A 27,374-nucleotide genomic window follows, 5' to 3' on the forward strand; every position below is an offset into this window, starting at 1 on the left:
ATATAAAATAAAAAATAATAAATTATTTATATTATTTATTTAATGTTATTTATTATAAAATAAATACATTAAACATTTTATATATGATTTAATTTTACATGTTTTAAATTATATAAAATATAATATGTAAACTATATTTATGCTAATGTATTTTTTAAATGTAAAATTATATCATATATAAAAAATACATAAAATATTATTTAATTAATATAATTAAAAACAGACATTGCTGCTCAATATAAACAAATAAAAAATATAATACAAATGATTTACATTTCCACTGAATATGATATAAAATAAATAAATAAACAAAATAAAACAAAAATAATAAAAACATAATAAAACTTTATTTTATAATTATTTTATATATAAAGTATTTTATATATAAATTAAATATTAAATACATATTAAATAATAACTTTAAATAATTTATTTATTATAAAGAATAATAAAAAATAATATAATACCTATAAATAGATTAAATAGAATTTTATATATGTTATATAAAATATTATTTAATGAGTAATATAAAAAATATAATACAAATTATATAAAATATAAACAAACAAATTAATATATTTTAGTTATTTAAAAAAAAATAATACAAAATGACGCAAATATTAGTTCATATAATCTTTAAGGAGTTCACATATAGCTCAAATGTTTCAGGAAGGTATTAATATGAGAACTGGGGTTTCTAACAGATCTGCTGGTCACATTGTGCATGAACGCAAAGCATGAATAGTGCACAAAGTTTCATTAATACATGTTAATATCATTAATATCCCCCTGCTGATAAGATTGCAACAGTTTCCGTTTCCCATTCATTTTCTCACAAAAGAATGTTTCAATAAAACTGAACCACGCCGACTTGATATTACAAACTTTACTTTAATTGACTAAAGGTAGAAAATAAATGGGATTTTTCCTTCCAGCTGTCAGCCTGTGATGTCACTGTGAATGCTCCTCCCCCTCAAACAAACCCCACCCCCTAAAATCACACACTTTTCCGCATGTCGTGCACTGCACCATTCTAACCCCTCTCTCTTCTCTCTTTCCCCCGTTTCTCTCTCCATCAGTCGCTGTGAGCGCTTGCCTTGTAATCAGTCTAGCGAGTGCCTGGCCTTGCCTGTGAGAATTACCTACTACCACCTGACATTCCCCACCAAAATCCCCATTCCCACCAACATCTTCCGCATGGGCCCCTCCAACTCCGTGCTCGGGGACGACATCGAGGTGGCCATCGTGGACGGTAACCAGGGAGGCTACTTCGCCGCCAAACGCTTGGACCACGGCGGCGTCTTGGTGGTCCAGAAACCCATCACGCTTCCTCAGGACTTTGAAATCTCTCTGGAGATGAAACTTAGGCGATTCGGACACCTTAGCGTTTACCTCTTCAAGATACGCTTGTTTGTAACCCCGGATGAGCTGAGCAACGCCATCACTGAATGAAACCAGACGCTTTCTGTGTATCATTAACGCTTGATTAGCACCGTTTGATAGCAGACGCTCCCATGTGCCTCTGGTGTCTCGGCTAATGTTGCCTTCAAGTCCTTCTGGACAGTTCCCTAGTTTGGTTACAACGTGATCAATTGATACTAATTTGCTTCTGACACGAAAATCCAGTTTCTAAATGATAATTTGCTAAGCTCCGCCCCCTTGGTTACTGTTGCTAGCTTTGCAGAACATCTCAAAACAATAAACTGGAGAGTTCTGTGATAGATAGATAGATAAATAAAATAACTGAATATTACATTACAATATGCACATATAGTGGTAAAAAAAATGATAATAAACAAATGCACAAATGAAGGGTGGAGCTTGATTTTTATTTTTTAATATGTCAGTGCACCCGTCTCATTTCATTTCCAAATCTTTTTTAAATGTTACATTTCCACTGAATATGAACAACTGAAATAAAAAACACTATAAAATGCAGATTAAATTAAATAATAAATACATATTCACAAACTAAAAATGCATTTGCAGTAAAATATGAAGCGGTAAAAAAAACCCACAATGATTTAAAAAATTTATTTGCGGTAAAATATGCACATAAAGTCGTAAAAAAAAAAAATCACAATTTTTAAAAAATTTATTTGCAGTAAAATATGAACAAATCGTTACAAAATCCCAATAAATAAAAAATGTATTTCCAGTAAAATACACACATAAAGTGGTAAAAAAAATTCACAATAATTAAAAAAATTATTTGCAGTAAAATATGCGCATAAAGTGGTAAAACAAAATGCACAAAAATTTTTTAAAAAAATGTATTTGCAATAAAATATGCATAAAGTGGCAAAAAAAAGTCAAAATAATTAAAAAAAATTATTTGCAGTAAAATATGCACAAAGTGGTAAAAAATTTCACAATAATTAAAAAAAATGTATTTGCAATACAATATGCACAGTGGTAAAAAAAATTCACAATAATTAAAAAAAATGTTTTTGCAGTAAAATATGCACAAAGTGGTAAAAAATTCACAATAGATAAAAAAATATATATTTTCAGTAAAATATGCGCAAAGCAATAAATTCACAAATTAAAAAAAATGTGTTTAAGTAAAATATGCACAAAGTGGCAAAAAATTCCAATAAATAAAAAAAAAAAATCAGTAAAATAGGCACAAAATGGTAAATTCACAAATAAAAAAATGTTTGAGTAAAATATGCACAAAGTGGTAAAAAATTCACAATAAATAAAATATATTTTCAGTAAAACATCCACAAAGCCGTAAAAAAATTCACAAATTAAAAAAAAAAAAATGTGTTTGAGTAAAATATGCAAAGTGGCAAAAAGAAATTCACAATAAAATTAAAAAGAAAATTCATTAAAATATGCACATAAACTGGTAGAAATGAATTTTGAAATGAAATTATATTTAAAAGAAATGATTAATATGATCAGCCTATGGGGACTTGAAGGCAACATTATTCTCAAGATGCAGGACTTTAGTGTAATGATAGAAACTGCTGAAAGCAAAGATCCTCAGGTGTTTAATGGGAATATATTACCTGAGGTGATGTTCTTCATGTATCAAAACTGCTGTTCATTATATACTCTAGTCTATGACTGTTGCTGAAACTACTCTCAAACACCCAAACTGTGATCAGATGTGAGACTTGAATCAGACGTCTATATGTACTGGCCACTAGATGGTGCTGTAAGGCAAAGCAAATCAACTGGAGTCAAAATCATTTCTTATTATTATTCTATTATTTGAGTCTATTATTTTCTAATAAAATATTACTTACTTTAGCATTCTTGTATTTTATCTTGGCTTTAAAATGTTTTTTTTTATGATACACTGGAGAAATTAAATGGAAGAACGGCGGTTGGAAAATTACCACACGGCATGTGCACTACCCACCCTGACGTGATTTTATTAACATTTAATTAGTCAGAAGCATCCATTAATCATTGAAGCGGTTAGCTGGATTATTAGCCAGGCATTTGAACCCTTTAGCCTTTATTTAAAGGCTACATTAGCCACTAATCCACCCACATACACCCAGAAACAGACGGACCGATCTGATGACATCGATCTTTGAAGAGACCTGAAAGATGCTAACTGCTAACCAGGGTTAATGTTGTTAAATAAAACCATAAATAATAATAATAATAAACATTGCCATTACTTGAAATAAAAATGAAAACAAAAATTCAGCTAGTTGACAAGACATTTTTAATTTTTCTTTTAAGCTGAAGTACTTAAAAAAAACATTAAGCTTTAACTATAGACAAAAAAATAATTTTTTAATAAAATATAAAAATAAAATGTAATTCAAAATATTTATAAAACTTTAATTTGATACTGTAAACTAATCAACTAAAGAAATACACTTGCAAAATTTCATTTGCAGAAAATCACTTTGTGCTCAAAAAAAAAAAAAAAAAAAGCATAATTGGGAAAACATTAAACAAAATGTAAAAAAAAGAAAAACAAACAGTTGGAAAAAGTTGGGAAACACTACCTTAACAACCACCTAAAATGCTCTAGCAAAAACCTAGAACGTCCAAGAAACCATCTAGCAACACCCTAGCATCCATCTACAAAACTCTAGCAAACATATAGCAATTCCTTAGCAACAACCTACAACATCCTAAGAACATCTAGAACACCCTAGAAATTTCATTGCAACTTCCTAGAACATCCTAAGAACCATCTACAACACCCTAGCAATTATCTAGCAATTTCATAGCAAGTACGTAGAACATTCTAAGAACCATCTAGCAACACCTTAGCAACCATCTACAACACCCTAGCAATTATCTAGCAATTTTTATAGCAAGTACATAGAACATTCTAAGAACCATCTAGCAACACCTTAGCAACCATCTACAACACCCTAGCAATCATCTAGCAATTTCATAGCAACTACATAGAACATCCTAAGAACCATCTAGCAACACCTTAGCAACCATCTACAACACCTTAGCAATTATCTAGAAATTTCATAGCAAGTACGTAGAACATTCTAAGAACCATCTAGCAACACCTTAGCAACCATCTACAACACCCTAGCAATTATCTAGCAATTTTTATGGCAAGTACATAGAACATTCTAAGAACCATCTAGCAACACCTTAGCAACCATCTACAACACCCTAGCAATTATCTAGCAATTTTTATAGCAAGTACATAGAACATTCTAAGAACCATCTAGCAACACCTTAGCAACCATCTACAACACCCTAGCAATTATCTAGCAATTTCATAGCAAGTACGTAGAACATTCTAAGAACCATCTAGCAACACCCTAGGAACCATCTACAACACTCTAGCAATTTCATAGCAACTACATAAAACATCCAAAAAACATCTAGCAACACCCTAGCAACCATCTACAACACCCTAGCAATTTCATAGCAACTACTTAGAACATCCTAAGAACCATCTAGCAACACCCTAGCAACCATTTACAACACCCTAGCAATTTCATTGTAACTACCTAGAACATCCTAAGAACCATCTAGCAACACCCTAGCAACCATCTACAACAGCCTAGCAATTTCATTGCAACTACATAGTACATCCAAAAGAACATCTAGCAACACCCTAGCAACCGTCTACATTCTAGCAATTTCATAGCTATGTAGAACATCCTAAGAACCATCTAGCAACACCATAGCAACCATCTACAACACCCTAGCAACCATCTACAACACCCTAGCAATTTCATTGCAACTACCTAGGACATCATAAGAACCATCTAGCAACACCCTAGCAACCATCTACAACACCCTAGCAATTTCATTGCAACTACCTAGAACATCCTAAGAACCATCTAGCAACACCTTAGCAACCATCTACAACACCCTAGCAATTTCATTGCAACTACCTAGAACATCCTAAGAACCATCTAGCAACACCTTAGCAACCATCTACAACACCCTAGCAATCATCTAGCAATTTCATAGCAACTACGTAGAACATCCTAAGAACCATCTAGCAACACCATAGCAACCATCTACAACACCCTAGCATCTTCATAGCAACTACATAGAACATCCTAAGAACCATCAAGCGACACCCTAGCAACCATCTACAACACCCTAGCAATTTCATAGCAACCACCTATAACATCCTAAGAACCATCCAGCAACACCTTAGCAATTTCATCGCCACCACCTAGAACATCCTAAGAACCATCTAGCAACACCCTAGCAACCATCTACAACACCCTAGCAATTTTAAAGCAACTACTTAGAACATCCTAAAAACCATCTAGCAACACCACAGCAACCATCTACAACACCCTAGCAATTTCATTGCAACTACTTAGAACATCCTAAGAACCATTTAGCAACACCATAGCAACCATCTACAACACCCTAGCATCTTCACAGCAACTACATAGAACATCCTAAGAACCATCAAGCAACACCCTAGCAACCATCTACAACACCCTAGCAATTTCATAGCAACTACATAAAACATCCTAAGAACCATCTACAACACCCTAGCAATTTCATAGCAACTACATACAACATCCTAAGAACCATCTACAACACCCTAGCAATTTCATAGCAACTACATACAACATCCTAAGAACCATCTAGCAACACCCTAGCAACCATCTACAACACCCTAGCAATTTTATAGCAACTACTTAGAACATCCTAAGAACCATCTAGCAACACCCTAGCAACCATTTACAACACCCTAGCAATTTTATAGCAACTACATACAACATCCTAAGAACCATCTAGCAACACCCTAGCAACCATCTACAACATCCTAGCAATTTTATAGCAACTATGTAGAACATCCTAAGAACCATCTAGTAACACCCTAGCAACAATCTACAACACCCTAGCAATTTCATAGCAACTACATAAAACATCCTAAGGACCATCTACAACACCCTAGCAATTTCATAGCAACTACATACAACATCCTAAGAACCATCTACAACACCCTAGCAATTTCATAGCAACTACATACAACATCCTAAGAACCATCTAGCAACACCCTAGCAACCATTTACAACACCCTAGCAATTTCATAGCAACTACTTAGAACATCCTAAGAACCATCTAGCAACACCCTAGCAACCATCTACAACACCCTAGCAATTTTATAGCAACTACATACAACATCATAAGAACCATCTAGCAACACCCTAGCAACCATCTACAACATCCTAGCAATTTTATAGCAACTACTTAGAACATCCTATGAACCATCTAGTAACACCCTAGCAACCATCTACAACACCCTAGCAATTTCATTGCAACTACCTAGAACATCCCAAGAACCACCTAGCAACACCCTAGCAATTTTATAGCAACTACTTAGAACATCCTAAGAACCATCTAGCAACACCCTAGCAACCATCTACAACACCCTAGCAATTTTATAGCAACTACATACAACATCCTAAGAACCATCTAGCAACACCCTAGTAACCATCTACAACATCCTAGCAATTTTATAGCAACTACTTAGAACATCCTATGAACCATCTAGCAACACCCTAGCAACCATCTACAACACCCTAGCAATTTCATAGCAACTATGTAGAACATCCTAAGAACCATCTAGTAACACCCTAGCAACCATCTACAACACCCTAGCAATTTCATAGCAACTACATAAAACATCCTAAGAACCATCTACAACACCCTAGCAATTTTATAGCAACTACATACAACATCCTAAGAACCATCAAGCAACACCCTAGCAACCATCTACAACATCCTAGCAATTTTATAGCAACTACTTAGAACATCCTATGAACCATCTAGCAACACCCTAGCAACCATCTACAACACCCTAGCAATTTCATAGCAACAACATACAACATCCTAAGAACCATCTACAACACCCTAGCAACCATCTACAACACCCTAGCAATTTCATAGCAACTACATACAACATCCTAAGAACCATCTAGCAACACCCTAGCAACCATCTACAACATCCTAGCAATTTTATAGCAACTACTTAGAACATCCTATGAACCATCTAGCAACACCCTAGCAACCATCTACAACACCCTAGCAACTTCATAGCTACTATGTAGAAAATCCTAAGAACCATCTAGTAACACCCTAGCAACCATCTACAACACCCTAGCAATTTTATAGCAACTACTTAAAACATCCTAAGAACCATCTAGCAACACCCTAGCAACCATCTACAACACCCTAGCAATTTTATAGCAACTACTTAGAACATCCTATGAACCATTTAGCAACACCCTAGCAACCATCTACAACACCCTAGCAATTTCATAGCAACTACATACAACATCCTAAGAACCATCTAGCAACACCCTAGCAACCATCTACAACACCCTAGCAATTTCATAGCAACTACATACAACATCCTAAGAACCATCTAGCAACACCCTAGCAACCATCTACAACACCCTAGCAATTTTATAGCAACTACTTAGAACATCCTAAGAACCATCTAGCAACACCCTAGCAACCATCTACAACAGCCTAGCAATTTCATTGCAACTACCTAGAACATTCTAAGAACCATCTAGCAACACCCTAGCAACCATCTACAACATCCTAGCAATTTTATAGCAACTACTTAGAACATCCTATGAACCATCTTGCAACACCCTAGCAACCATCTACAACACCCTAGCAATTTCATAGCAACTATGTAGAAAATCCTAAGAACCATCTAGTTACACCCTAGCAACCATCTACAACACCCTAGCAATTTTATAGCAACTACTTAGAACATCCTAAGAACCATCTAGCAACACCCTAGCAACCATCTACAACACCCTAGCAATTTTATAGCAACTACTTAGAACATCCTATGAACCATCTAGCAACCATCTACAACACCCTAGCAATTTCATAGCAACTACATACAACATCCTAAGAACCATCTAGCAACACCCTAGCAACCATCTACAACACCCTAGCAATTTCATAGCAACTACATACAACATCCTAAGAACCATCTAGCAACACCCTAGCAACCATCTACAACACCCTAGCAATTTTATAGCAACTACCTAGAACATTCTAAGAACCATCTAGCAACACCCTAGCAACCACCTACAACACCCTAGCAATTTCATAGCAACTACATACAACATCCTAAGAACCATCTAGCAACACCCTAGCAACCATCTACAACACCCTAGCAATTTCATAGCAACTACATACAACATCCTAAGAACCATCTAGCAACTCCCTAGCAACCATCTACAACACCCTAGCAATTTCATTGCAACTACCTAGAACATTCTAAGAACCATCTAGCAACACCCTAACAACCATCTACAACACCCTAGCAATTTCATAGCAACTACATACAACATCCTAAGAACCATCTAGCAACACCCTAGCAACCATCTACAACACCCTAGCAATTTCATAGCAACTACATACAACATCCTAAGAAGCATCTAGCAACACCCTAGCAACCATCTACAACACCCTAGCAATTTTATAGCAACTACTTAGAACATCCTAAGAACCATCTAGCAACACCCTAGCAACCATCTACAACAGCCTAGCAATTTCATTGCAACTACTTAGAACATCCTATGAACCATCTATCAACACCCTAGCAACCATCTACAACACCCTAGCAATTTCATAGCAACTATGTAGAAAATCCTAAGAACCATCTAGCAACACCCTAGTAACCATCTACAACATCCTAGCAATTTCATAGCAACTACATACAACATCCTAAGAACCATCTAGCAACACCCTAGCAACCATCTACAACACCTTAGCAATTTCATAGCAACTACATACAACATCCTAAGAACCATCTAGCAACACCCTAGCAACCATCTACAACACCCTAGCAATTTTATAGCAACTACTTAGAACATCCTATGAACCATCTAGCAACCATCTACAACACCCTAGCAATTTCATAGCAACTACATACAACATCCTAAGAACCATCTAGCAACACCCTAGCAACCATCTACAACACCCTAGCAATTTCATAGCAACTACATACAACATCCTAAGAACCATCTAGCAACACCCTAGCAACCATCTACAACACCCTAGCAATTTTATAACAACTACCTAGAACATTCTAAGAACCATCTAGCAACACCCTAGCAACCACCTACAACACCCTAGCAATTTCATAGCAACTACATACAACATCCTAAGAACCATCTAGCAACACCCTAGCAACCATCTACAACACCCTAGCAATTTCATAGCAACTACATACAACATCCTAAGAACCATCTAGCAACACCCTAGCAACCACCTACAACACCCTAGCAATTTCATAGCAACTACCTAGAACATTCTAAGAACCATCTAGCAACACCCTAACAACCATCTACAACACCCTAGCAATTTCATAGCAACTACATACAACATCCTAAGAACCATCTAGCAACACCCTAGCAACCATCTACAACACCCTAGCAATTTCATAGCAACTACATACAACATCCTAAGAAGCATCTAGCAACACCCTAGCAACCATCTACAACACCCTAGCAATTTTATAGCAACTACCTAGAACATTCTAAGAACCATCTAGCAACACCCTAGCAACCACCTACAACACCCTAGCAATTTCATAGCAACTACTTAGAACATCCTATGAACCATCTACAACACCCTAGCAATTTTATAGCAACTACCTAGAACATTCTAAGAACCATCTAGCAACACCCTAACAACCATCTACAACACCCTAGCAATTTCATAGCAACTACATACAACATCCTAAGAACCATCTAGCAACACCCTAGCAACCATCTACAACACCCTAGCAATTTCATAGCAACTACATACAACATCCTAAGAAGCATCTAGCAACACCCTAGCAACCATCTACAACACCCTAGCAATTTTATAGCAACTACCTAGAACATTCTAAGAACCATCTAGCAACACCCTAGCAACCATCTACAACATCCTAGCAATTTTATAGCAACTACTTAGAACATCCTATGAACCATCTTGCAACACCCTAGCAACCATCTACAACACCCTAGCAATTTCATAGCAACTATGTAGAAAATCCTAAGAACCATCTAGTTACACCCTAGCAACCATCTACAACACCCTAGCAATTTTATAGCAACTACTTAGAACATCCTAAGAACCATCTAGCAACACCCTAGCAACCATCTACAACACCCTAGCAATTTTATAGCAACTACTTAGAACATCCTATGAACCATCTAGCAACCATCTACAACACCCTAGCAATTTCATAGCAACTACATACAACATCCTAAGAACCATCTAGCAACACCCTAGCAACCATCTACAACACCCTAGCAATTTCATAGCAACTACATACAACATCCTAAGAACCATCTAGCAACACCCTAGCAACCATCTACAACACCCTAGCAATTTTATAGCAACTACCTAGAACATTCTAAGAACCATCTAGCAACCACCTACAACACCCTAGCAATTTTATAGCAACTACATACAACATCCTAAGAACCATCTAGCAACACCCTAGCAACCATCTACAACACCCTAGCAATTTCATAGCAACTACATACAACATCCTAAGAACCATCTAGCAACACCCTAGCAACCATCTACAACACCCTAGCAATTTCATTGCAACTACCTAGAACATTCTAAGAACCATCTAGCAACACCCTAACAACCATCTACAACACCCTAGCAATTTCATAGCAACTACATACAACATCCTAAGAACCATCTAGCAACACCCGAGCAATTTTATAGCAACTACCTAGAACATTCTAAGAACCATCTAGCAACACCCTAACAACCATCTACAACACCCTAGCAATTTCATAGCAACTACATACAACATCCTAAGAACCATCTAGCAACACCCTAGCAACCATCTACAACACCCTAGCAATTTTATAGCAACTACTTAGAACATCCTAAGAACCATCTAGCAACACCCTAGCAACCATCTACAACAGCCTAGCAATTTCATTGCAACTACTTAGAACATCCTATGAACCATCTATCAACACCCTAGCAACCATCTACAACACCCTAGCAATTTCATAGCAACTATGTAGAAAATCCTAAGAACCATCTAGCAACACCCTAGTAACCATCTACAACATCCTAGCAATTTCATAGCAACTACATACAACATCCTAAGAACCATCTAGCAACACCCTAGCAACCATCTACAACACCTTAGCAATTTCATAGCAACTACATACAACATCCTAAGAACCATCTAGCAACACCCTAGCAACCATCTACAACACCCTAGCAATTTTATAGCAACTACTTAGAACATCCTATGAACCATCTAGCAACCATCTACAACACCCTAGCAATTTCATAGCAACTACATACAACATCCTAAGAACCATCTAGCAACACCCTAGCAACCATCTACAACACCCTAGCAATTTCATAGCAACTACATACAACATCCTAAGAACCATCTAGCAACACCCTAGCAACCATCTACAACACCCTAGCAATTTTATAACAACTACCTAGAACATTCTAAGAACCATCTAGCAACACCCTAGCAACCACCTACAACACCCTAGCAATTTCATAGCAACTACATACAACATCCTAAGAACCATCTAGCAACACCCTAGCAACCATCTACAACACCCTAGCAATTTCATAGCAACTACATACAACATCCTAAGAACCATCTAGCAACACCCTAGCAACCACCTACAACACCCTAGCAATTTCATAGCAACTACCTAGAACATTCTAAGAACCATCTAGCAACACCCTAACAACCATCTACAACACCCTAGCAATTTCATAGCAACTACATACAACATCCTAAGAACCATCTAGCAACACCCTAGCAACCATCTACAACACCCTAGCAATTTCATAGCAACTACATACAACATCCTAAGAAGCATCTAGCAACACCCTAGCAACCATCTACAACACCCTAGCAATTTTATAGCAACTACCTAGAACATTCTAAGAACCATCTAGCAACACCCTAGCAACCACCTACAACACCCTAGCAATTTCATAGCAACTACTTAGAACATCCTATGAACCATCTACAACACCCTAGCAATTTTATAGCAACTACCTAGAACATTCTAAGAACCATCTAGCAACACCCTAACAACCATCTACAACACCCTAGCAATTTCATAGCAACTACATACAACATCCTAAGAACCATCTAGCAACACCCTAGCAACCATCTACAACACCCTAGCAATTTCATAGCAACTACATACAACATCCTAAGAAGCATCTAGCAACACCCTAGCAACCATCTACAACACCCTAGCAATTTTATAGCAACTACCTAGAACATTCTAAGAACCATCTAGCAACACCCTAGCAACCACCTACAACACCCTAGCAATTTCATAGCAACTACTTAGAACATCCTATGAACCATCTACAACACCCTAGCAATTTCATAGCAACTACATACAACATCCTAAGAACCCTCTAGCAAAAACCACTGCCATTATTTTCGTATTACTGTGTATCGTGTGCTAAGGAAGCCTCGGAGCTGAACTTCAGATATGATAATGTGCGTTTGGTTTCCGACATGCACTGTAAGCGGTCGACCAATCACAACAGACTGGGCCATCTGACCAATCAGAGAAAAGGCGGGGTTTAAAGAGGCCCAATCCTTTATGGAACCATTTCAGACATGCTGCGATGTATATTATGAGAAGTGAAAGTGTTTGATCTTGGATGCATGTAAACCTGTTGTAGAAGACTCTAAAACAACATTAGGAGCCTGTAAAATAACATAATTGGGGCACTTTAAAGGTTCCTCACACCGCTAGGTGGTGTTTCGGTGGTTTTCTTCTCTCTCCCGTCACACACACACACTTTCTGACAGTGAATTATGGGATTCTGGGCTTTGGACAGTGGTCTGAACAATTTGTGGCGAAGCTACATCGCCGCCGTGCACCGAGAAATGATGGGCCGCAGTGTTTGTGTTGGTGCGCTATCAAGACACTGACTATAAATAATAATTACCAGAGAGAAAAAGAGAACTATTGCTTGACCAGAAACACGGCCCGTCCAAAAGCCATGTTTTTCCCCTCAAGTCACACATGGGGATTTGGCGTTTTTTGCTCACGTGAGTGCCGCGCGATGGATTCCCCCCTGTGGCGTTCGCCACAATGTTAGCTTTGATGTTATTTGTGCCGTTTGCCCCTCTTTCTCCATCTTTCTCGCTCTGCATGTCGTGCACAAGTTGGGTATTATAAGCAGGAGAACATTTTGTGGCTTTGGCTCAGACCTTAGCAAAACGTGGACCCACCCGCTAATTGCTAATTACAGATCCGTGCCCAGCGGTGGCTTGACTTCTCTGTCAGGGGCTTCTCCCCTCTCGACATTAAAAATGCCCGTAACCTGATCTGAGCTTTGGGGTTTCGCTGCTGCTCCTGCGTCCGATCAAAGCGCTCAGAGATGGAGGGTGAACGATTCACGGCACGTCTGCAAGAATGAAGCACACTTCACTAGAGCTGTTCACTTTAAAGTCACCATGAAATCAAAATGGACATTTCTTGTTTCGTTTTTTTTTTTTTTTTTATGGAATATTGCAGTACTTATTATAAATGATTTATCTGTGCACATCACTATATTTATTAAATTAATGTGCCTTATAATCCTTAATCATAATAACTTTCCCTCCTTCTTGCAGCGACATCTCTGATGAGGGCGGGGCAACCTGTCACTCACATGAGATCCACCAATAGCAAAGCACAACCATCCAATCATTTCCCCACTGACAAAATCAAGCCCCGCCCTATATTTGTTCTTGTTTGAGAAGTGTTTCACTCAGATGTACATCACAACAGGGAAGAAAATACTATCAAAACATCAGTTTCATACTGATTTTAATGCTAGCCAAGAGATGCACCAATATTAAAATATCAATTATGTTATGGCCAATAGACTGATAAATGGCTGATATTAAAAATCGGTAACATTTTAACTAAATAAAACTTAAATGGGAAACCATTTTTCATTTTTTTAGACATAATATAATAATTAAAAAAAAAAATAAGTAAAATTTTGTAATATCTTGTCTAAACTTAATACAAAAAACTATTTAATTTATTTAGACAAAATATTTTTTTTGTACTTTTTTGTATTAAAATTTATAAAAAAATATATTTAGTCTTAAATTAATATTACTGTTTTATTTAAACAATATTATATAATTTTAATCTTAAATTTTGTATTAATTTATTTTATATTCTAGAAATACAATAGTAATTTTAGTGCTTTAGACAAAATTATAAAATTTTAATCTTTAAATTTGTATTAAAACTTATATATTTTGTCTAAATAAATGAAAAAATTACAAAAGTTTAATGTTTGCAGTTGTTTAAAATGTTAAAAATGAATTTAGACATCACAAAATTACAATGTACAGTATGAAAACAGAATTATTTTGAGATTTTCTCAAGATTATGTTTAAATTATTAATGTCTTTAAAAATGTATAGATTTATAGACTTTAAGTGAGCAATTCATGATTATAAAAGTACAGTAATGAGCATGTATGATTGAATTCAATACTGGCCAATATAGAATAAAAACAAAAATGCAATGAGATTTAAAAATTTAATCTCGTTGTTGTCAAGGAGAAACGATTGAGATATTAACGAGGTCTCATTTGTGATCCAAAGTCTGTGCTTGATTACCCAGCGAACTTCCCAAACGCAGTCAAAGTTATCTTGTCAGGATGTTCAGAATTAAAAGCTCCCTCGTCCCTTAAATTCCACATTAAATTTTGGGATACCAAACTGGGAATGCTCTGCTAAACCAAACATTTTTTTGGGAAAAAGTTTTATATCAATGTCACAACTTCGAAAAAGCACTGAAAAACCATGAGTGGCTAACAGGAAACTCGACCACCAATTCTCCTGTGGTGTGATTTTTGGCCTATCCTCGTCTTCTGTTCTGATTTTTACCCCCCCAAAACCTGATTGTTTGTGTTATGAGCTTCATATTAAGAATGGCCAGTGTGTTTGTGCAAATAATATTTATGTAGTAAAGGTTTCACCCGCCTGCTGGGTGCTTGGTTCTGTGGTGGGTTCTGCTGGAAGGCGTCCACTTGTTGGAGAGCTTCAACTGGGAAGGAAGATTATTTTACCCAGTCATCACCAGAGATCACAGCCTGTTTGCTCGACTCATTCACAATGGGCCCTACTGTGTCTGGAGCGCTTTAGCATTTTAGCATGTCGTCATTGAGAGCGGTGCAGACAGGGGGAAACCGAATCCTGCATCATTAACATGTATTCCTCTGGCAGATCCTAGAAAGACACTGACATATAACTCAGGACAAAGGTCAGATGGTTGTGTTGTCTTCCTCCAGCAGGCCGAGTGTGGATCGTTCTGACTTTATACGATGTGTGAAGTCCTGCCAGCCCAATGACATCTCCTGCGTCCTCAGTCCCATCCTGTCCACTTCACACACGGCCATCTCGCTTCCCACCTTCAGAGAATTCCACAAACCAGAAGGTACCAGCCATGGAAATTAATTGGATCATTTTTTGTTTAAATAAATTAATCCAAAACAAAGTTTAGCATTTTATTGTTTGTATTATTTAGACAAAATATTGTACAATTTTAATCTAAAATGTTGTATTCAAATGATTAAAGTGTAGTTGGTTAAACTGTCAATGTTTATAGCAAACTATCGCCCTCTTGAGAGCTGAAAATGGTTGTGCTCCATTCAGAACGGGTTTGCGAATACCTTTTATATTCCAGTTAAATTCCTGAATTTAACATTAATTTGAATTGAGGTAGCCAACATGATCAGGATTGCAATTCAAATTTGACTATAAGTAGAATTAAAAGAAAACTCATTTTTGTAATTGCTTGAATAACTTTTAATGTTTGAATATTTTGAAAAGAAATTACGATAGATAGATGACTGATAACACAATAGAATGAATGATAGAACAAACAAATGATAGAACAGCAGAAGGAATGATAGATAGATAGATAGATAGATAGATAGATGATAGACTGAACAATACAAGAATGACTGATAGAACAGTAGAATGAATGATTGAACGAACAAACGAATGATAGAACAGTAGAACAAATGACAGAATGAACAAACAAGCAATAGATAGATAAATACAACAGTAGTACGAATAATCAAACGAACGAAAGATAGATAGATAGATAGATAGATAGATAGATAGATAGATAGATAGATAGAACAGTAGAATGAATAATCGAACGAACGATAGGCAGATAGACAGATAGATAAATACAACAGTAGAACGAATAATCAAACGAACGTTAGATAGAACAGTAGGAATGACAGAATGAACAAACAAGCGATAGATAGATAGATAGAACAGTAGAATGAATAATCAAACAAACGATAGATAGATAGAAAGATAGAGATAGATAGATAGATAGATAGATAGAACAGTAGAATGAATAATCAAACAAACGATAGATAGATGGATAGATAGATAGATAGATAGATAGATAGATAGATAGATAGATAGATGGATAGATAGATAGATAGATAGATAGAGATAGAACAGTAGAATGAATAATCGAACGAACAATAGATAGATGATAGATAAATACAACAGTAGAACGAGTAATCGAACAAAAAATAGATCGATAGATAGACAGATAGATAGATAGAACAGTAGAATGAATAATCGAACGAACGATAGATAGAACAGTAGGAATGACAGAATGAACAAACAAGCAATAGATAGATAGATAGATAGATAGATAGATAGATAGAACAGTAGAATGAATAATCGAACGAACGATAGATAGATGGATAGATAGATAAATACAACAGTAGAACGAATAATCGAACAAACGATAGATAGATAGATAGATAGATAGATAGATAGAACAGTAGAATGAATAATCAAACGAACGTTAGATAGAACAGTAGGAATGACAGAATGAACAAACAAGCGATAGATAGATAGATAGATAGATAGATAGATAGATAGATAGATAGATAGATAGATAGATAGATAGATAGATAGATAGATAGATAGATAGATAGATAGATAGATAGATAGAACAGTAGAATGAATAATCGAACGAACGATAGATAGATGGATAGATAAATACAACAGTAGAACGAATAATCGAACGAACGATAGATAGAACAGTAGGAATGACAGAATGAACAAACAAGCAATAGATAGATAGATAGATAGATAGATAGATAGATAGATAGATAGAACAGTAGAATGAATAATCGAACGAACGATAGATAGATGGATAGATAGATAAATACAACAGTAGAATGAATAATCAAACGATAGATAGATAGATAGATAGATAGATAGAACAGTAGAATGAATAATCGAACGAACAATAGATAGATGATAGATAAATACAACAGTAGAACGAGTAATCGAACAAAAAATAGATAGATAGATAGATAGATAGATAGATAGATAGATAGATAGATAGATAGATAGATAGATAGAACAGTAGAATGAATAATCGAACGAACGATAGATAGATGGATAGATAAATACAACAGTAGAACGAATAATCGAACGAACGATAGATAGATAGATAGATAGATAGATAGATAGATAGATAGATAGATAGATAGATAGATAGATAGATAGATAAATACAACAGTAGAACGAATAATCAAACGAACGTTAGATAGAACAGTAGGAATGACAGAATGAACAAACAAGCAATAGATAGATAGATAGATAGATAGATAGAACAGTAGAATGAATAATCGAACGAACGATATATAGATGGATAGATAGATAAATACAACAGTAGAACGAATAATCGAACAAACGATAGATAGATAGATAGATAGATAGATAGATAGATACAACAGTAGAATGAATAATCAAATGAACGAACGATAGATAGATAGATAGATAGATAGATAGATAGATAGATAGATAGATAGATAGATAGATAGATAGATAGATAGATACAACAGTAGAATGAATAATCAAATGAACGAACGATAGATAGATAGATAGATAGATAGATAGATAGATAGATAGATAGATAGATAGATAGATAGATAGATAGATAGATAGATAGATAGATAGATAGATAGATAGATAGATAGATAGATAGATACAACAGTAGAATGAATAATCAAATGAACGAACGATAGATAGATAGATAGATAGATAGATAGATAGATAGATAGATAGATAGATAGATAGATAGATAGATAGATAGATAGATAGAACAGTAGAATGAATAATCGAACGAACGATAGATAGATAGATCGATAGATAGATAGAACAGTAGAAGGAATAATTGAACGAACAATAGATAGATGGATAGATAGATAAATACAACAGTAGAACGAATAATCGAACAAACGATAGATAGATAGATAGATAGATAGATAGATATAGATAGATAGAACAGTAGAAGGAATAATCGAACGAACAATAGATAGATACAACAGTAGAACGATTAATCAAATGAATGCTAGATAGAACAGTAGGAATGACAGAATGAAAGAACAAGCAATAGATAGATAGATAGACAGATAGATAGATAAATACAACAGTAGAACGAATAATCGAACGATAGATAGATAGACAGATAGATAGACAGATAAATACAACAGTAGAACGAATAATCAAACAAACAGATAGATAGATAGAACAGTAGAACGAATAATCGAACGAATGTTAGATAGAACAGTAGAACGAATAATCGAATGAACGATAGATAGATAGACAGAATGAAAGATAAGCAGATAAACAGAACACCGATAGAATGACAGACAGACAGAATGATAGACATAACGATAGCCAATTGGTTCAACCCTGGTGTCTGTCGCCCAAACCTTTGCATGGCTACCAAACTCAATAACGTATCGACAACTGCGATTCTTTTTCCCCAGAACTCGTTTTCCTTCGATCGCCGACACCTTCTCACCTTCCTAACACGGACTCTCTGGACATCGTCTACGACATCCTGGAAGGAAACGTCCAGAACTCCTTCGACATCGTCAAGCGTCTGGATCACGGGATGATCGTGGGTGAGTGTCACTGTGGCATGTGGATAACAATGCCAGCGCACCGCAGACCGAGCCCAGAGGCATCCCTGTCTGGAAATCACATTTGCATCAAGTGGTTTTCTGACCTAATTTCCCATTACGAAAGATTCTCTCTTTTTTTTCTTTGTTCTTTAAACAAACCAAATGCATATGTGTGTCTTTGCGGGAGGAGAGGGGGAAGCATGAATCTACACGGAGAGGCTTATTCAATCTAACTCATTCCGACAGTGTGATTCCTATCTGATGATAGGCCTACAGAGTCGACGGCATCATTTGCGGCCTTCTCGGCTGCGTTTGAAGACGCTCGTCCATGTGTTGTTCATCCTGAGCCCATGTTTTTCCTTCGCTATAAGCATGTGGCCTTGTTTTCCACTTTTGTGGCATGACCGACTTTAATGTGTTCTCTGTCTACTCGCTGTTTTTCCAGGACACTTTGAAAAACTCACAAAGAGGTTTCTTGGTGTCCAGACGGTTATTGTTGGTGCGCTTTCACTCAAAGGTTATTGGGAAGGGCAACCATTCTAAGTTTATAGAAATGTGGGTGAGACTGATGAGAAACATACACTTTTGACATCCCTTGAAGCAATATTAAAATGAAATTCATTCATAGATTATATAAGATGGAGTGAAATGTCTAAAACGTTCCACGAAATCAGCGGCTATGAACTTTGAAACTAATTAAAGTCAAGTTATTTTATTGACATTCAACCATGCGTTTTCATGAACAATTTTTTTGTTTGCTTTTCTGCAGGACTTGGTGTCTCTGGTTTGTGCTTTCATAATACAACAGACTTTGGACTTTTTACAATATTTACAACACTTCAGAGACCACTTCAAATCAGATTTCAATTTTTATGTGGTTGATCAATCATTTTTGAAAATCTATTACCCTATTACTTATACTTGCACTCTGGGTTGGGTTAAATATGGACAAACCCAGTTAATGGATTGTTTTAACCCAACTATTGTTTAAAAATGACTATATTGTTGGCTTAAAAAGAACCCAAAATAGGTTGGAAATTAAAAATCACACACACTAGAGGCAATAATAATAATCAATTTAGTAAATATTTGTTTAATTATTATTCATTAAACTTATTAATAAATGTTAATTTCCAATATATTTTGGGTTCATTTTAAGCAAGCAATACAGTCATTTTTAATGTTAAAGGTGCCCCAAAATAGGCAGTTAAAAAAGTTAAATAAAACTACCCAGCAGGTTGGGCAAACATTTAACCCAACCACTAGGTTAAAACAGCCCAGTTGTTGGGTTTGTCCATTTTCAACCTAACTTGGTTTGTTTTTAATCCAGAATTTAACTCTGGGTGCAACCCTTTACAATAATGTTCAACTCAGTTAATGCATTAGGTATTAAACTAAACTTTTTATTTTAGTATTATTTGAATACTTGGACCAGTAAGTGACCACCTAGCAACCACATAGCCACACCCTAGCAACAGGCACATCATTGCATCCTGATTTTGGCCGACCACTGTAACATAAAAATTCAGATTTTGTTTGCTTTCATGCAAAAAGTCTTTATTTAATTTACTTCACAATGGCGCCTGAACATGAAAGATCAGTGTGACTGAGATGAAACGCATTATAATGAAACCCTGAAGAGTGTAATTGTGTGCGCAGACGTCATGGGTAGTTCCCCTCCTAGCCGAGAGAATAGACTTCCTAAATCACCATAACACAAAAGAGCCACAAACAACTGGCAATGATGCCGACGGCAGACACTCGTGGTCGTGTGGAATCCTGACGTCATGACGTCTGTATGTGTGTGTTTGTCTGGCCTGGTTCGAGCGGGTACCACATGAAAGCGTTTCCTGCACTTAATGCAAGGAGCCACCTCTTTCTGAACGTGCTGTTCTTACGGTCCTCTCCAGGGCCCTAGTCAGGGGCCTCATATCGTGACCAGAAGCTCCTTGAATTAAACTGGTCCTACGAATGGACGTGGCATGAGTCAGTGTCGGAGAACAGCTGGTGTGGATAAATCAAGGGATGTACGCAGCGCAGATCAGTCTGTCCTCCGTCCTGTTTCCCTCGGGCTTTGGATTACAATAAAGGAGCTTGATGTGATTTACGAGACATGTCACTGTTAAAACAATATTTGTTGATGCTGTGGTATGTTTGAGCAACACAGAGACGGTTGTATGAATCCATTAACCTCAACTATTAACATATGTCATCACAATCCATGGCCTAAAAGCTTGTAGATATGATATAAGAAAGCAAGAATGCTTTCTCATAACGTACAAGTTTTAGGGTGAAGTGTGCAATTTCTGCATCACTAAAAAATTGCAACAGTGACTGTTTCAAACAGGTTTCCACATGTATTGTTTTTTTAAGCTTTTTAACAGTTATAAAGGTTGAGCCAAAAACCTAGGACTAGTTTGCCAAAGTTGGTTTTTGAAATAATCTCCAATATTTATTGAACAATTCGATGGACAGAGGCGGTCCTAAAGGCAAAGCTGCTCACAATGAGGAGTTCTACAATGTGGTATGAATGTTGTGGGCGTGCGTGAAAAATCGCGCGATACACAATCCTTTACGCACGTGGAAAACTGCAAAGACACTCCCCAGTGGCCAATTTCTTTCAAAATTCTCACAGGCCTCTAGGGCCGTGTGTCAAACAGGTCCATTGGGTTTCGTTCTAATCGGCCTCTGTTAACCTTGTCTGATAGCTGCTCAAATTTCAGTGTCCGATGGCCGACATTTTTTTTGAGATGCGTCAGTGTCCTCAGACAATCATGTCACCTTGGACGAAGGCACTGCATGCCAATTTTCAAGTCGATCGGACTAATGGTGAAGAAGTTATAGCCATTTTTATTTTTTTTTCCTGTTGTAGCGCCACCAATTGGCCAGTCGCCACATCCTTTGTCACGTGACCACAGAATGAGCTCTTACATAGGTGTGCCAAATTTGGTGAAAATATCTCATTCCGTTCACGAGTTATAGCCATTTTAGTAGAAGTGGCTCCACCCACTTAGAAGGTTTTGGTGGCCCTTAGGGACTGTGAATAGCAATTTCAGCTCTTTTTTTTGATAATTATTGACTTTGTTCTCTTAAAACACACAATAAACGAGAAGCTTCAGAGAAAAAGTTTGATTCAATAACCACACTAAACCATAACAATTTTGATTTTATTTCAGTAGCTTATTTTACAAACACTGCTAGTACGACTACATAATCAAATGGAAAGAGAAAAAGTATTAAAGGTGTCCTGGAATCAAAAATTGAATTTATCTTGGCATAGTTGAATAACAAGAGTTCAGTACTTGGAAATGACATACATTGAGTTTCAAACTCCATTGTTTCCTCCTTCATATGTAAATCTCATTTGTTTAAAAGACCTCCGAAAAACAGGCAAATCATTAATATGTACGCCCCCAATATTTGCATATGCCCGTCCATGTTCAAGGCATTACACAAGGGCAGCCAGTATTAACGTCTGGATCTGTGCACAGCTGAATCATCAGACTAGGTAAGCAAGCAAGAACAATAGCGAAAAATGGCAGATGGAGCAATAATAACTGACATGATCCATGATATCATGATATTTTTAGTGATATTTGTAAATCGTCTTTCTAAATGTTTCGTTAGCATGTTGCTAACGTACTGTTGAATGTGGTTAAAGTTACCATCGTTTCTTACTGTATTCACGGAGACAAGACTGTCACTATTTTCATTTTTAAACACTTGCAGTCTTCAATCAAACTTCATTCTTTATAAATCTCTCCAACAGTGTGTAATGTTAGCTTTAGCCACGGAGCACTATCAAACTCATTCAGAATCAAATCTAAACATCCAAATAAACACTATACTCGCATGATCGGACGCATGCATGCAGTATGCATGACGAACATCTTATAAAGATCCATTTGAGGGTTATATTAGCTGTGTGAACTTTGTATTATCGTTGAGAGCTCGGGGGGGCAGGAAGCACGCGATATAAAGGGGCCGCAGCCTGAATCGGTGCATAGTTAATGATGCCCCAAAATTAATTACAAAAAATCTATGGGGTATTTTGAGCTGAAACTTCACAGACACATTCAGGGGACACCTTAGACTTATATTACATCTTGTAAAAACTGGTTCTAGGGCACATTTAACATAAATTGCATAATCTTTGAGGTACTATAAACAGATAAGTCCAAATAAATGCAGTAAAAGATTCTTTACAGCTTCTTCAGAAATTCACAGTCATTGCTGTTTGATTTGGACTGGGAATGCCCAACACTCAGAGCAGTTTCTGTCATCCACACGTTTGTGAATCAGTCACGAATGTGTGAAAACACTGACGGCCTCAATCACAACACAATCGTGTCTATGGTGACCAGCTCAAGCATCAGAACAGTAGCAGTGTTTGTTTTTAGCACCGCTCCAGGTAGGTTGACTCAAGGTGGTGCTCATCACTACAAAGTCAACATTTCAAGTACAGAAGAGAGAGTCTTTGAGCTGGACGGTCTGGGAAACACTCAGTAGTTCATCTTCATGTGTTTAATCTCCACATTTTATTCATGGCACTCAATTAAGGCTGCAAAATTGCAGAATTGGTCACCTCATAAAATATGTACGAATTGCTGTAAGATTGCATTTGATATCCCAAAATGCTCAAAAAATAGGTGGATGGAAACTAGCTAATGACTGTTTTCAAACAGGTTTCCACCACTTTCATTGGTCAAACACTGCAGTCCTGCCACAAAACAAATGCATTAACCTCTTTTAGTGACTTTTGAAGGTGGATTTATCCCATTTGAAACACAGCCAGTGCCTTTACTGAATGTGACCTATGACAAATCAAGTGGAAAGATTTTTTTTTTTTAAACTCAAGTATGAACACCCAAATTTTTCAAGGCTTTCCCAAATCGTTCAGTCCTAAAAAGGAATTTGTACTTAAAGTTTTCAGAGTAAAAAGAGTATATACACCGATCAGGCATAACATTATGAGCACTGACAGGTGAAGTGAATAACACTTCAAAATAAAACTTCATAAAAATTATCTCTTCATCACGGCACCTGTTAGTGAGTGGATATATTAGGCAGCAAGTGAACATTTTGACCTTAAAGTTGATGTGTTAAGAGCAAGACAAATGGGTAAGCGCAAGGATTTGAGCGCGTCTGACAAGGGCCAAATTGTGATGGCTAGACGACTGGGTCAGAGCATCTCCAAAACTGCAGCTCTGTCAGAATACACAGTGCATCAGTTTGTTGTGTATGGGGCTGCATAGCTGCAGACCAGTCAGGGTGTCCATGCTGACCCCTGTCCACCGCTGAAAGAGACAACAGTGAGCATCAGAACTGGACCATGGAGCAATGGAAGAAGGTGGCCTGGTCTGGGTGCGTGTGCGTCTCTTACCTGGGGAACACATGGCACCAGGATGCACTATGGGAAGAAGGCAAGCCGGCAGAGGGAGTGTGATGCTTTGGGCAATGTTCTGCTGGGAAACCTTGGGTCCTGCCATCCATGTGGATGTTACTTTGACACGTACCACCTATCTAAGCATTGTTGAGACCATGTACACCCTTTCATGGAAACGGTATTCCCTGGTGGCTGTGGCCTCTTTCAGCAGGATAATGCTCCTGACACAAAGCAAAAATGGTTCAGGAATGATTTGAGGAGCACAACAACGAGTTTGAGGTGTTGACTTGGCCTCCAAATTCCCCAGATCTCAATCCAATGGAGCATCTGTGGGATGTGCTGAACAAACAAGTCCGATCCATGGATGATTCACCTCACAACTTACAGGACTTACAGGATCTGCTGCTAACATCTTGGTGCAGATACCACAGCACACCTTCAGGGGTCTAGAGGAGTCCATGCCTCGACGGGTCAGGGCTGTTTTGGAGATCCAACACAATATTAGGAAGGTGGTCATAATGTTATGCCTGATCAGTGTATATTTCAGGCCTAAACAAAATCAACTCAATCATTGTAGAATCATTATTTTCATACAGATATTCAAGTCATATGGTAAAACGTATTTGTATATTTTTTCATATTGCAGTAAAACAAAATATCACAATGTCGTCTTTTTCCAATACTGTGGAGCCCTACATTCAATGCATGTGTGTGTGTGTGGTCCGAGTGGCAGGGAAAGGAGGTACAGTCTGTTGCATCAACGCTCCTCTCTGAGGATGAATCCCTGGCTTTGGACACAATGACGTCTGGATCTCAGAAATGCAGGCCTGGAATAGCCCGGACTACCACGAGCATGGGGAATGTACCGACATCCGCAGGAGCAGGCAGTGGGAAATCAAACGCCGTGGCATCTTCCCTTGAGCGGCTCTCAGTTTGGCTCCACCTCGGTCCGGATAAAAAAAGGCAAGATAAAAATTCCAGTCGGTGGAAACATCTGGTAGGGATATGCACCTGTGGTCAGCGCCCGCTCCAAGTGATGCAATATTTGAGCGCAGGGAAGTTAACGTTACAAACGGAGGCGACGGCAGAGACATGCTGTCTGTGATCAGGTATGTGACATTGGCTACGGCTACTGTCCTTCACACAGACCAGAGGAATTTTAGTGAAGTGTGTCAGAATTGTAGACGCTGCGGAGGGACGAGGATTTGCTTTGCATTAGCCACTACTTCATGTATAAAGCTTCACCAACCAGAGTAACTACTTTGAGACTGTAGCACACTCTCCTGAAATGCCCTGTGTGTGCAGCATCCGATTCATTTTACTGAATCAATTCCTTTAGTCAGTTCATTATAATGTAACAGTTCAACAAATGATTGATTTACTGAACTGTCTGAATGAACTCATTCACTGAAAAGAAATGGTTTTGTGACTCATTTTGACCTTTTTGGGGTCTGGACAGAAACTACAACTACAGTTTGTTTAACACCCTCTGGGCCTCTTCAGTCAGAACTGACCAAAAGTTTTTGAATTTTTGAATTGTTTCATTAGAATGGGATGACACTTGGTGTCTTTTGTCGCATTAGCAGTGTGAAAACACAAAAAAATCATGGACATGATTCAGATAACTTAAGGGCCTTAATCTGAAATAATGCAAAAAAATAATAAAATAAATAAATAATGGAAAAAATAGCTCTTAAATTTTTTTTATAAATATTGCACAGTATCATAAAATCCTCTCAAAATTCGAAATAATAATAGAAAAACATTATTGAACAAAAATATATTACAATAATTTTTCTGAAAATACACGAAGGTACCAAGTGTGACCCAAAAATGAAGGGGCTCAGAGGGTTAAGAACTGCTACTTAGAGATTTTCACCTTTGCTATTTTATCCGCTGACGCCAGAGGAAGGGTCTTTTATCTAATCTGAAAGCACAGAATAACAGCAGGATGTTTAACGCGCCACATGCTGAAGCCAAGCAGAGGACAGTCTAACACATCGGCCTCTGGATAACAACGTATCAGAGAATGAATCACAAAATGGCACAGCTTTAGCCACACAATGAGCTGGACCCAAACCCATGAAGACTCTTCAGTTGAGGGATTACCACTGAAAATTAAACCATTTTCTCTCTACTGTGGTGGTCTGCAGCCCCCACAGACACTTTTCACTCACCGACAGAGCTCAGCCAGGGACCCGGTCATCCATCAAGACTGATTCATCACCCGCTTTGACATATCCAAGGGCGGTGGCCGCAAGGAGGAGAGAAGTTATATAAGAGAACAGGATTTCTAATCATTTAAAGTCAACATGAAACGGCATTCACAACCCATTTTGCTTCCGTAATGTGATGTATTCTGAGAAGAAAAAACCCTGATGGGACTGAATGCCAGTTTGCTAAAACAAGTCACTAAGTAGCTATTTGGCTATTAATAATAATTATCCAATGGCATGTGTGGACTCTTTGACATTGGTGGAAAAGGAAAGTCAAAGCTTGTTTTACGTTTTTTACTAGTGGCACAAAAATACTTTACCTTCACCTT

General features: G+C 37.1%; 1 protein-coding gene across 7 annotated transcripts in view; it reads left to right on the forward strand.

Annotated features, from left to right (window-relative positions):
* Positions 1-27,374, forward strand: part of fbln1 (fibulin 1) — a 111,870-nt gene that overhangs the window by 26,592 nt on the left and 57,904 nt on the right. For 4 of the 7 annotated variants that reach the window (XM_067379959.1, XM_067379962.1, XM_067379957.1 and 1 more), the window contains exons 15-16: positions 15,778-15,923; positions 19,306-19,443. In XM_067379959.1, coding sequence (XP_067236060.1) covers positions 15,778-15,923; positions 19,306-19,443 — 284 coding nt within the window. Of the gene's footprint in view, positions 1-1,079; positions 3,384-15,777; positions 15,924-19,305; positions 19,444-27,374 lie in introns of those variants that run through there. The other 3 variants (XM_067379958.1, XM_067379961.1, XM_067379963.1) reach the window with 2 other exon arrangements.

The sequence above is a fragment of the Chanodichthys erythropterus genome, chromosome 24 (assembly GCF_024489055.1).
Source record: "Chanodichthys erythropterus isolate Z2021 chromosome 24, ASM2448905v1, whole genome shotgun sequence".
In the NCBI taxonomy this organism is placed as follows: Eukaryota; Metazoa; Chordata; class Actinopteri; order Cypriniformes; family Xenocyprididae; genus Chanodichthys; species Chanodichthys erythropterus.